At 37.7% G+C, this 13,729-nt stretch overlaps 1 protein-coding gene across 5 annotated transcripts in view; it reads left to right on the forward strand.

Annotated features, from left to right (window-relative positions):
• Positions 1-13,729, forward strand: part of PRDM2 (PR/SET domain 2) — a 66,713-nt gene that overhangs the window by 34,392 nt on the left and 18,592 nt on the right. For 4 of the 5 annotated variants that reach the window (XR_007891380.1, XM_051637586.1, XM_051637587.1 and 1 more), the window contains exon 7: positions 12,989-13,099. Coding sequence is in view for 4 of the 5 variants with exons in the window: in XM_051637586.1 (XP_051493546.1) it covers positions 12,989-13,099 (111 nt within the window). In the remaining variant the exon portion in view is untranslated. Of the gene's footprint in view, positions 1-2,675; positions 2,689-12,988; positions 13,100-13,729 lie in introns of those variants that run through there. The other variant, XM_051637589.1, reaches the window with a different exon arrangement.

A 13,729-nucleotide genomic window follows, 5' to 3' on the forward strand; every position in this document is an offset into this window, starting at 1 on the left:
TACTTAATTTTTTATTTTATACTTGGGGACTCGGGCTTTATGGTGGATACAGGGTAAAGTCAAGCACTGACTTTCAGTGAATTCTTATTTTCTGATATTCTAGTAGTTTGAATAATGTCTTAATTTAGTGAAGGTTCTGAGTTCTTGTAATGAGAATCTTCCAGATCTCTTCATTTTTACTGCCTTTCGCTAGATGTTTTCTTTTTATGCTTCATCTTTTCAAAAGCATTTAAACATTATTATTCATATTGATTCTGTATCATTAATGTTACTAAAGTTTTTTAGTGCTTTTTTATTACAATTTACCATAATTTTGCGTTGACCATTTATTTTACTTGAATGGTTTACAGGGAGCATCTTACAGATACCTCCTGTGATTTATTATGCAGTAATAAAGACATTTCACTTCAAGGGTGTGCATACACATTTTGATAGGAGGTTTATTGATGGGAACAGATGCAGACTCTGTGTGTGTGGTTGAGAGCTGTTTTCTGTAATTGTGAGATCTCCTTTGTAAGGTAATTTGTGTTTGTAAAGTCTCTCTGTCACGTGAGACTCCAAAATATCAAAGTCATTTTCTATTCCACTTACTATTTAGTACATTTTCCAAATGAACAAAAAGGAAAATAGTTGTCAGACAAGAGTGTATTTAATTGTTTTCATCTGTCAAACTTTCAAATTTATTTTGTTATTCCTGCCAAGAGCTTTCTATAGGTTGACAGGAATTACTTTGTTCTGAAGAATTCTCACTGGCCTACACTCCCTTTCTCAGGTTTCTCAAGGAAATGTTACAGCAGTCTAAGTTTTTACTTGGGTTTAACAGTTGCTGAAATAAGACTCACTGATACTTCAACATTTGTAGCTGAGAAATTAGATAATGTCTGACTATCAGATACTGACCAGCAAATATTTATAAAGCTTTTATATTTATAAAACTTTTCCCCTGGACTAAGCAAGCACAGTATTTATTTGGATCACCAGTGCATGTAAGTAATTTAGACTGAAACCTTCAGAAGCACTTAAGAGCTTCCCAGGGTTGCTGTTAAGAGTTAATTTTGTTGTCACACTGAGTTCTGCAAGAGTGTTTGATAGACTATGATTAATGCTTTAGAACTTCAAAGAGCCAGCATTATTAATGCCATGATTGACGTAAAGTTACTCTAGTGAGAGGATTATAATAGCTGAAAATCTATCATCTTGATTATTATTACTGCAAAATGCCATGGAAATGAGTAACCAGCTATACATCTCTTTGACTTGCATTGAGAGCCAGATGCCTCGCTTGAGTCTAAAAGATGAATCCTTATTTATTTGGCAGCCCATAAGAGAATGGGAGAAACCTTATGTTTCTGAAAGTCACTTGATTCATAGAACTTTTGGTAAATTTTCTCATGCAAACTCCCTTATGTTGCTGCCAGGAAGATCCCAGGTGGCTGGGTGGTAGGTTCTAGTGTGCAGCAGCTGAGCTGCAGTGGTGGCTGACCTCTCCTTAGCAGCAAGGTAGTGTCAGAATGTACACCCCTGTGCCATGGAGTCGTGTGTGATATTGCTGCCAAGTATCAGAATTGTCTGATACTGGGTCATACCAAGGACTGGGTCATACTAAATTTCAGCCAGTTGTGTAAAAAATTGACTTTCCTGCAAAGTGTTCTGTTTCAAGTTGCAGGTGGAGAATCCAGCGTTGCAGATCTTATGCACCCCTGTCAGGGGTTGCAGAAGCAGAGTGGACTTTGTGCTGAAACTTCACTTACAGCTACCAAATTCTTAACTGTTAAGTGTCAAGTCTCCAGTCTTTCCATTCTCATATACCAGAGCTATGTTTTTATGGCTCCTTGCCTGCAAATGAGAATGTCCCAGTTATTTCTCACTGACATTTTATTTTTCTGTTCTGTTTTATTCGATGTTTTATGCCACAAAAAGATGTGTGCAAGAAACGTGTCCAACTTTAGAGTCTGATTTGCTCTAAACAGGTTGATCTGGAATGTGGCAGTTAAGTGAGCAGAAGATGAATACATTTGTGCTGTGGCTCGGATTTTTTTCACTTTATTTGAAAAATGAAGGAAGTTGCCATTCCCTGTAGTGACTTTAAGAGCCTGTTGACCTTTCTTGATTTCATAAAAGCAGATACTAGTTTGCCATTGTCTGGTTTGGAGCAAACTATCAATTTAGGAACTTCTCTTGTTGGTTCGGTTAACATTAGTGCCAACTGTTGCTGTTGTCTGGTCATACTCTTCTCTACATCTCAAGAAGTGCACTGATGGACAAGTGGAGCTTTACAGTTAAGAATTCTTTTGGAAATATAATTCAGTTCATCTTCTGTTATCAGAGAAGACTAAAAAGCATTTCTCTAAGAAAATACCAGTGGGCTCCATCTGAAAGGAATGAAGCACTTAGTTTCACAGAGAAACCTAAGCAAATGTTTCACAATTTCTCGGTAGATAAAAATGTTTTGGTGACTGTTGTACATTAAAATAATGAGTTTTCATCATGTGTACCCTTTTTCTTTATCTATTTTTATATATTAGGAAGGACCTGCAATGATATTCTGCCATCTGATCTTGGATTGTCCCTCTGAAGTTGGAAGGAGATGAGTCCTTCCAAATTTAACAGATGCAGGGAAGGAAAGTTTTCATGCCTGCAAATGACTTGAGACAGTAGCTGCTTATTAACAATTAAAGGTGTTCCTTGGTAGGTTGAAGGCCTAGTTCATAAAATGCTATATTTTTAATGGAGACTAATGGAAACACTTTTTTACTGTAGTAGGTAGTTGATAATTCCATTTTTGTCATCTCTCCTGAAGTTCTTATGTTCTCCTTACTTTGCATGAGTGGATGCCATTTGACAGATACTGTTTTCATCACTGTTAGTAGCTGAGCAGAAGGTTCAGGGAAACTTAATACTGCTATGCTTGCAGTAAATAATAACCTTTAAAACTGCAGAAAAAAGAACTACTGTTCAAGGCGAGGTTGCATTGCCTGCCAGAGCTGATACCTGGGTACTTTGGAGTGTGATGGTAAAAGGAGGAGCAATAAGTGTGTGCTATGGGAATATGAGTATGTTTTCCAAAGTAATTTTCTTTTTGAAATGCAAGCTGCAAATCTGTTGCAGATCTGTTGGTTTGCTGCTGAGGGAAAAAGATTTTCTTCAATAAAAATGCATACTGTGTGTGGTTTTCCCTGTTGAATCCTCCAAAAGAAAGATTACCTCTCTGCAGGTGGTACTGAAGAAAAATAATAAGAACGTTAAAAGAAAGAAAACTGGAAATGTGTGCCAGGGAGGGGAATGAAATACATTATAAAAAAGAAGGGGTGAGAATAATGTACTGTTTTGTTGGAGAAAAATGTCTCACAAATGACATGTTGTAGGTATGATAACTAAAAGGATCTAGTTGGGTGAAAGAATCACAGAGGACAAATTTGTGTGAATGTAAATAAAAAATGTGTTGTGACCTTGTAACAATCTGACTAGTTTAGTTTTATCCATGGGAGGTTTAATCTGGTGGTAGCAGCACTGTCTGGATCCTGCATCTGTGAGAGGCTTTGCTCTTGTTTCCTCAAAGTTGGAGGCTCCTGTTACAGTAATCCCAGAGGTCGGGTTAGATACAAAGGCAGTCCTGTTTCCTGGGAATTGTAGCCCTTGTACAGCTGCATTCTCCAAGTAAAGCCATAGCCTGTGTCTGGACAAATGTTTGGATGAACTCTGCAGTTTTGGTCTTCCAGGCAATTGCAGCTTTTCACTAACCTTTCGAGTGTCCTGCTTGGCATGGTGGAGCAAAATTGCTCTGGATAGCAGGACACACCTTTCCCAGCAGTGCAGGAAGGGCTTTAGTTTTTGGGTCTGCAGGCTTTAGAAAAATAAAAGCACTTACTGATATGAGCACTACTGGATTTAAATATATCCAGTTTGTCAAACAGAATGGGCAGGTAAAGTCCTAAGCAGTAACCCTTTTAAGATAGTTTTGATCTGACCCTCCCAAATGTTTGGTGATCCCCACAGTGCCATGACAAATAATTGGGTTATTTATTACAGATAAAGGCAGAGTGATGTGATACTGATAATTTTAAACTTTGTGGTACAGGTATTCATGTGAGGTCTTTCATTTGCATTGTCTTGCAAATGATGCTGCCAATATGCATGTTATTTCTTGATAACTGGACTGGTTTTATTTCAGGTCAGAAAAACATTTCAGGGAGAGCTGTAGTGAATGTAGAAGCAACGTTTTCTGGTTTCAAGAGAAAGCTAATACTTGCTTAAGTGGGGATTCAAGTTTTGACTAATTTTTTTGTATTTAAATACAAAATTTGGATGCCCTCTTTTCAACTGAATTGGACACGAAAAACAGTTCTTTCTGGGAAGTTGATTATATGGGCTGTCATGTCTTTTGCTGCTTCTTTTGAATGCTTATCAACATAAAAGCTAATGGAATATAAGTACAGAGAAGAATGTTTATCATTTTTTGTAACAGGTTGGCTGTGTCAGTGGTAGCAGTGCTTGGCTATCAAGTAACTTGCTAGGAATTTGTAGTGAATGGTGGGAGGTTGTGTTATTAGGGAGGGTAGGAGGTAGAAACACCATGTTGAGTGAGAAATTCTAGAGTCTGGTGGTGGTTTTGTGTCCCCTGTATCAGCTATTTTGGTTTTAGAAATACTGGCACGGGGCAGAAATAACATTTGAATCTTTCTAAGATAAAAGCTCTGTGTTTAATTATTTAAACATAATTGTTTTGTCACAGCTCCTGTGTGGGTGAAAACAGCATAGGATGAAATGCTGGGGATGTTTGTTTGCCATGCTTTGTTAGGTGACATTCTGTACTACTTAAGTCATTATGGATGAGTAAGTCTTCTAGCCTATAAACTTCTTATGATTTATATTTGGGTTAGTCAGCAGGCATAACATCCTAAGGGCTTGAATGAGATGCTCTAGGTGTGGATGGTAAACTGTTGCAAACAGATAATAAAAAATTGATTGCCTTTTTCTGTTACAGAGGATGATGGTACATAATGTATTTTACAAAGCATGAAGTGTGTGGAGCAGACTGGAGACAATTCCTATTTCAGATTTTGTGGGCTGGTGTAACACCACACATTTAAGATAGGCTTCCTGCTCATGGGATTTTTCAGCCTAAGAAGCCTGTTTATCTGAGTTTTGTGGATAGTTTCAGCTAAGCTTTCCTGGGCTCACAAAGAACTTCATATCATGGCAGTATATTCCCTTTTCCTTCTTGCAAACTGTTGCATCATTCCTTTCTCTTGGCATGGCTTAACCAGTGCTTTGCTAACATTTCTTGTGCTGATTATTATATAATTTAAGAAGTTTGTGGTGAGATACAGTAACATGATCTTCAGTGCTATCATTGGAGACTTTGCCAAACACTTGCAGAAATTGGGGTTTTAAATAGCCCAGTGAAGAATTTTCTTACACTTTCCATGGCAACAAGTTAATCTGTTATGCAAATGTCACATTAACAGCCTCTGTAAATGCATTGCTCTGTTTCGTTGCTGCAAAATGGGTATTTAGTGCTTGGTATAAACATGTTTTAATACACTTCCAGTTAGGTGTGTGTGCATCTGTTTTCAGGTGTATTGAAATATCTTCCCAAGGCAGGACTTCATGGCAGCACTTATAATCTGATGGGAAAATGCAGTGATTAAAATGCTACTATTTGGATGTGAAGTGATGGTTGATGTGAAGCAATATTTTTTTATACTGAACAGTTGGATATTGGTAGAATTAATGTCAAGTTTGTCTTATATGCTTCTTGTGTTCCTCATTCTCCTGCTTCTACTATGTAAGCTTGAAAGTGTCTTTTGAAGGAAAAGGAGATGCAGGTTCTGCTGGAAAAAAGTACAGAACAACCTTTGCTCACAGGATTTGCTCTTCTTGATGTCAAGCAGCTGTTAAAGCTGCTATCAAAATTCTTTGATACATTAGGTTTGGGTAGATGGACAGTACAGAGCTAAGACCTTCTGTAGCTCTAAAGTATTCTCAGGACTCAGAAGTTTATATTACGTTGTGATAATTTTTGTACACTGGGAGAAATAGCTCATGTCAATTTTAGTGTTTCATTTGTTTAACAGTACCTGAAATTATGCCCACGTAGACCAGTTGTATCTGGTAACTTTTAAATGGTATTGCAAGAAAGATGCCCCACCAGTTATTTATCATCATGTTGGGTGGAGGAAAACAGGGTAATAAAGGTGTTTAAATGTCTATTTATGCATGTTTTCATATGTACTTGATATCATTGTTGAAATAGGCCTCTTAATGATACTGTGTATGTGGCCATTCAGATGTAATTGACATCCCCTTTAATTAGATGTTTGTTTCAAAAATTGGGCTATGCCTTGTATGGCCTGAGTTTCACCTTTAGAATTGCTGGAATATGAATAAACAATGTGCTGCTTTTGCATGGTTTTTACATCTTTTTTTTTTAACGCTCAGTTTTAGGAAGATTTAGTCTCAAGAATGGAAAACTTGGTTAATGTTGTAATTCTTGAGTCTGTATTTTTAAATGAGATGAGTACCTTCCTACCATGGGGAGGAATTTTGTCAGAGGGGGTTAGAAAGGGTTTTTGTGTGCCTGCACACCAACAAGTGGGATGCATCTCTACAGCCAAACTGGGAAATGCTCATAGGATGGCCTATCCTACACTCACAGTGAAAGAAAAATAAAAGCTTTCTCTGACTTGATTCATACCAGTTCAACCTATGGAAAAAGCCAAAAAATTCTACCATCAAAGCTGTTCTGTTGCAGTATCTGAGGTTGGGGGTCCTGGGAGGCAGGGGTTTGGCCTCTGTAGCCATTTTTTCTTGCTAGTACAGGAGCATTTTCCCCCACAGTCTTTGCTAGGCAGTGGTTTCATGTTGTGTTTTGTTTTGAAGTTGGAAGCTTTTGAGTTCAAAACCTGTTCCCTCCCCAGGTAATAACGTGTGTGTGTTCAGCAGTACACTTCAGAGTTTTTCAGCTGAGCTTGCTCTAATCAAGTTTCAAAGCAATATTTAAATGCACATAGTTAAAAGGAACTTTGGTATGTTTTTATATTAACAGTAATATTAGGTAAGAAATACTGGAAGTTGATAATAGTTGAGTAACTTTGTTTTAATTAAGCAGAATTGTTGAGGTTTTTCCTTTCGAATTCTGACTGTTTTTACTCTTGCTTCCCTTCTCCAATAATTTGCAGTTTACATTTTGAACCATGTAGTGGAATAACCTCACTTATGCCAGATCACTCAAAAGTTGGGACAGCAATTTAAAACCTGTTTAATTACCATAGGCCACATGGTGGATGCTGAGAGGCAAATACTGCTTGATGCAGAAACATGGTGGAGCTGTAGGTCTGTGGTGCTCAACATGCAGCCTCTCTAGTGTGTACTTTGAAATGTGGCTGTTGGCCTAGATCTTTAAATACAGTATTTGCATAACCTTGTAGGTTTGGGATCATGTCTTCAGCAAATTTCTGTGATCCTCATGATTATAGGAGTAATCCTCACACAAGTGTGTATATATATGTATATGAGGATGTCATACCTCCCAGCTTTCCCCCCATATGAGTTCTTAGCTCTTTCTCAGGGACTGGAAGCAGCTCTTAACTCACAGTTATGTTGCCATTTATTTAGCCAAGATTTTTATGATTTGGTTTTACTGTCTGAGCAGGTGCTGGTAGATAATAATGAAAGGTTTTGTAAACAAGATTTCACTATGTAATGAGCTGTGGCTAGTGGTAGAATTAACAAAAAATAAATCAAAGCAAAGTGAAGACACTTAAATGCTAGCAGGAAAATGTGTTAAAAGAACAGCTTTAGTGGTCACATCTTCATGGTGGGCATTTTTAATTCAGTGCCTTTTTTTTTGTGCTTAGTTACTTCACTTTGAATCAATTCCATTTATTAAAAATGCATTGTCTTTAATGTTTGTGTGCTGTGACAGTCCCAGTTGGACAAAATTCTAAGAAGTCACTGCAACATGTTTCTGCATTTTTCTCCTCCAGCCAGCACAACTTGGATTTAATTGTTTGGAGCAATTGGTGCTGTTATTTTGGATGTGGCTTTTTTTTGTGTGTAAAAGGCATTTGTTTTTTCTAGCCTTTCTTCCAGAACAAACAACTAGTCAGATTTTTACAAACGCCTGAAAGTTTAAGGAACTTATTTTGGAAAGCAGGACATCTGCCAGTGTTCTGGGTACAGGAACAGGGGAATTCTGGTGCACAGCAAACTTGTTTCTCAAATTAAAAATCAAGTTGCATCAGTATTTTAGAATTCATTAATCAAAATAGTGAGGAAGTGGTCATGCAGTTGTCTTGGGAATCTTGTGTAAGGATTTTTTAGCTTCTATATCCACTTAATCTTCATTATATTCTCTTCAGTGCCAAAATACTGAGGTGTGTGGTGTGTTGTTTGTTTTTTTTTTTCATAGGTGAAAAAAAAATGCAAAATTGATTTATATAATAGTAGCAAGTACTGTGTGGGATTGATGGAAACTTTTGCTAATCTGAACCAGTCCCAAGGGGGTTTGACAAGCAAGCTGATCTTAGTACACAGTCATTTGCTTCATGAAATGGATGTGGTGGTCACTGTTTGCCAGAACATAACAAGCCCATCTGTCCTTTTCCCTTGAGCCATCCCCTTTCCAGGTGGCTGTACTCCTCTGTGCTCTAAGAATACTTCCCAGGGGGTCTCTGAGGTAGCTCCTCACTGTGTCCAGGAGGCTTGGAATTTGGGCAGGTACCTGTGGTTCTTCTAAGGGGATGGGATTTTGGTAGGGATCTTACAGGGCTGCAAGTCATTGTTGACTACAAATTTCAAAGGAATACCAGAAACTCACACCAGTAATTCCTTTCACTTACCCAAGATTTTTGGAGAGGCAAATATCTCTTATTTTTCTTGTATGTAAGATCAGATGTGAGAGTCCTTGTTTTGTGATTTTGACTGTGAACTTGTATGGTGCTGCACTTAAAGGTTAGGAAAGATAATAGCATCTTGTACAATTTAGCAATGTTTAATTATAGAATTCAGCTCCAGGTGTATGGAGAAACTTCTTTAACTTCTTCCCTCCTGGCATCTGAGTATTCTTATCCCTTCCCACCCGAAATAACTATGGTTTTACAGTTCCATTAGTGTTCTGGTTAACACCAAACATTCAAGCACAGGTAACCATAGGTTGTTTTGAGATTCCTTGGTTTGATCAAGAAAATGAATTATGGGCAAATAAAGGTTATTTCTCTCTTTTTTTGGATTCTCACTGTTGTCCAAATTCCACTGAAATCAGTGAGACTGCAGCATAAAGTATCAGCTGATGATCTGGACACTAGCAGTAGTGTGAGACCTCCTGTGCCTGTTGCAATGGTCGTGCTAAATACAGGTGCTGTAAAGGCAGATAATGCTCATGCTGACCTATCTACAATGTGAGTGAAGGAAAGGGGAATAAAAGGAACCATATTTAAAAATTAAGTTGCAAGACAATGCATTCCTCTCTTGCTTTTTGTAGACAAGTAGCTACTTTTCATCTGTTTCTTTCATTCATTTCCTTTGCATCTTTCTTTTGCAACTCTTCTAATGCACACACACATAGAGGAAGCTCTGCCCTTCGTTTATTCTTCTGTCATTGTTTCCATTTCACTTTCCCTGTGTTTCATTCCTGTATCTTTCTTGTTTAGACCAAGTGGAGGATCCAGCTGGCAGTAGCAGCCATGTAGGACCCTTCAGGAACCTGATGGTAAGTGCACGTGTGTACTTATACTCAGGCTTCCAGCAGGTCTGTATTCTGAGGCATATTCCCCCTCCTGCAGACCTCTCAGTTCTTGGCATCTTAAACTGTAATAAGAGATTGAAGAGACAGACCTTGGGCTACTCACTGATATTCTTCATATTGGAATAGTAGGTTGTGTTTTTCATTGAAATAGGAAGAAAACAATGCAAACCTTTCAGATTTACATGGATTAAACCATCATTTTTGAGAACTCTGTAGGAAAGTTTATCAAGAGCTATTAAATATCTTCAGAACTTCCTAAACTCCACAAACGTGAAAGCTGGGAGAGCATATCCAGGGGGTATCACTTTACTGTTATTCTTACTCTTAAATTCTCTTCCTCAGCATCTGCTATTGAACATTCAGGGCCATGAAATCTGGAACAGTTGTTGCCACGCTTGAGTGGATTCCTACAGCCCTTGCAAAGAAAGCTGCCATCTAGAAAACCAACAGAATAAAGCTGCTGAAAGGAAAACATCAACAATGGCTTGATGTGTGTCAGGAATTGATCTCATGCATCTAAAATTGTTTGTGCAAGCAGTGTTGCTTGCTCTTCTGAGTAAGGGCCAGTATAAGTCTTCTTCTGGATAAGTCTTCTCTTCAAAGGCCTTTAAGCATAAAAGGTCAAGAACTTGAAACATTTCCAGCTGCATCAGTAAGTTGCATCAGGAGAAGGTTGCATCTTTTTTAAGAATGTGGCAGAACTTGCAAATTATCTTTCCATCAGTAGTATAATGAAGTTAAGTAGTTCAATTTTGCATACAAATCTTGCTATTCCAGTGATTTTCCAGTTTATAATTGAATTTGAGGTACTATATATTTTATATTCTATAAGTTGATGGTACTTTGGAACACCTCAGCACGTTATAGCTGAGTGGTTTTTTTTGTAGCTTTTACATATTTTGCATCACACTTGAAAGAGTAAAATTTATTTCTTATCTGGTTGTAAGGAAAAAAAAAGTCTTGAAGGCTTTTAAAGTAACCTGCTGAAGTTCAGTGCTGCTGTAGAATTGATGTAGAATTGCCCAGTGACTTCATCTGCAATGCCATCGTGTGCTGCACCATCTAGTACAATATCCCTGGCCACAGGGAGAGTAGTGCAAACCCTGGCCAAGTTTGGCATAGGTGAGAGGGGCCTGTGGACCAGTCTTTTACTTCTTGCTTCCAGTCTCACCTCTAGAGAAGAGACATGAACCTAGAATTTTGTCATTGAAGTCAAGATACTGATGTTGGTCTTCAAATGATAAGCAGTCTGCAAAAAAGTTGATAGCTCTTAAAGGATCCTGACAATTAAATCCATTTTCTGTCCTTGCTCTAAGGTGTATTGAGGTGCATGTTTGATTCCCAGGAATGTTTTTGAAATTTGACATTGAGAATTCTACCTAGAAATGGAGATGTTTAATTGTGTTACTGTACATTGCAAGAGGGGTTTGAGGTGGCTTGGCAGATGTTTGTGGAAGTTTGTTTGCAATCCTGTGTGCTCACACCTAGGTCCTACCAGTTGTAATTGCAAACTAGAGGTGCTGATAATGTAAGATTATGTGCAGGTTGGACATTCAGTCACAGCCTGTCAGGTACAGGGTGAACACTAAAATGTATGCTAAATCTTCCAACAACTTGCAGGTGTTTGGTATAAAATACAATGGAATATTGTCAAACCAGTGTTGGTTCATTATGGCAGGTTTAGACACAAGGATTATTACAGTATTTGAGGTTATTATGAAATAATTGCTAGTTCACTTTAGGAAGGGTTCATGTGTATTTTCCAAAGGTGACAAAAATTAATTTTTAGTGACTGTTGTCAGTGTCTTGGCTAAAGACTGTTGCACTGGGGGGAGAAGATAACTACATACATGAAACCAAAATACCCTGGAATTCAGGGAGAATCTGTGAAACCTGAGCTCCTTGAGAGCAAATTATTTAATTGTTTAGGTAGAATAGAATGTTCAAGTAAAAACAAGCATTTCCTTTTAAAGCTGACCTGTCCCTGGTCTGTTCTACTGGAGAGGATTCATAGTTGGAAATTTTCAGTTTGAATAGAGAAAGAGGTTTTTAAGGGCATTTCAGTTTCTTGGCTCAAGATATGACAAATATTTTCGAGGAAAGGCAGAAGGAACTGCTTGGCTGGATTGAGGGTTGGAAAAATGTGCTTCCAAGGAAGAAATGGACTTAGGGCTATGATGCACCCTTGTGATTAGAGGGAGGGGACAGTGTGTTAAGAAGTAGCATTTTGTGCATTAGAGGGAGTGAAGGAGGAATTTGGATTGTTGCTTCTGGACAGTTCTCCTTCCTAAGAGGGGGCATGTGGAAGTGCCAAGTTTGAGAGGAAAATGGTGTGTCTTGCTCAGTGTTGCATGTAAAAGAACCTTTCTGTATGGAGGTGATGGTCTTCGCAATGAATTGAGTTGGGACACCTTGAAGATTTGTTACTACACAGCCTTGGCATCATTTCTATGCATTATAGGACTGAATCTTTAATGGACAAAATCAGCAGTGTAACTTGGCAGTGTGCTGGTCAATGACAGTGTCTACATCTTGCATCATTGATTTGGTCTTCTTCATCCTGTGCAGCTAATCCATGCTGCTGAACAGAAAGTGTTAGCAAACTTGTTTATGTCAGTGGACATGATGAAATACTTTTCTATTTTACTGTTACCCTGTTCCAGCTCATTTGGTTTTACTCTCTGTGCCTTGCTGGTCAGGATCCTGCTGTGTTCAGTCTTTTCATAATGTTATTACTTCATTGTTGTTATAACTCTCTTCAAGTCATTATTCAGAGTGTTCATACAAGTAGAGAAGCTTCTATGGGTTTCTACTTCATCAGGCCTTCCAGTTAACATTAAGGATTAATAGTATATAAAGAAATTTCATATTTTCCATGTGCTTGTAGGAGATGCAGTAATTTAAGAGCCATATGAAGGTAACTGTGCTGTGAGCTCATTTACTCTGGACTATACATTTCAGTCTATTCTTCAAAATTGTGGGAAGAATTTTGGAGTTTAGTTTTTAGCAACTTATCATTTTCTTACAATTTCTTCTGGGCTCTGGAGACTTCTGTCTTTATCTGAATGCTGTTCATTTTTACTGATCTGTCTTGTATTCCTTAGGAAAAAAGGGTTTCTGCAGAAGTGTGTTATGTTGTAGAGCTGGTGGGGTTTTTAAATCTGTCACTCAACTAGGAAAAATAAAAGTTGTTGAGCAGGAATGATACATGTTGGCGTTTTGTTTGTTTGTTTCCCCCAGGAAAGAAAAAAACTCAGGAAAGTAAAAACAAGGGGAAGAAGGCAGTGGATACAAAACAGAAAAAGGCTGATTTGGACTCTACTTCTGCAAATATGAGGGATTCTAAAGAAGGTGAGTTTTCAAGTATCTCCTTTTTATTTATTCCTTCTAACTGTCTCTTATTATCAAAGGATTCTTTTTGTCACGTTTAATATGTTAGCATCTTATGTTACTGTATCAAAGTGAAGATGTTTATATTTTGCCCAAACCTTTTTATTAGTGAGGAGCTTGGATATCAAAAGCTTGGAATTAAGCATGTAACTCTGACAGCACAAAAAACTAACATACTGTAAAATTTAGATACAAATCCAAATTTCTTAGGACAGAAGAGCATATAAAAGTCCTTATTCTAAAATAATGTCTTTGGAGCATAGTTACACAGTTATTATTTACTGCTATTTAACAGAAATCAGTGTCAAGGGGAAAAAATAGTGTTAATGCACTGACCAGCTGAGTGTACTGTTTGTCCTAAAGATTCTTTGCAAATGCTATTTATAAATTGGCTCTTGTCATGTACTGTTCATGTAAAATTGCCCGAAAGATATTTTAAATACATAATTTTTAGTCTGTATTACAAGAATGTAAAACTTGCCCCTACTGTAAGTGATAATGCAAACATTAAGCAGAGGTGGTTGCTTTCATTTTGCTGAGGTTGCAGAAATACAATTACTGAATCCAGATTTACTCTCAGTACTGAGTCAC

The sequence above is a fragment of the Apus apus genome, chromosome 20 (assembly GCF_020740795.1).
Source record: "Apus apus isolate bApuApu2 chromosome 20, bApuApu2.pri.cur, whole genome shotgun sequence".
In the NCBI taxonomy this organism is placed as follows: domain Eukaryota; kingdom Metazoa; phylum Chordata; class Aves; order Apodiformes; family Apodidae; genus Apus; species Apus apus.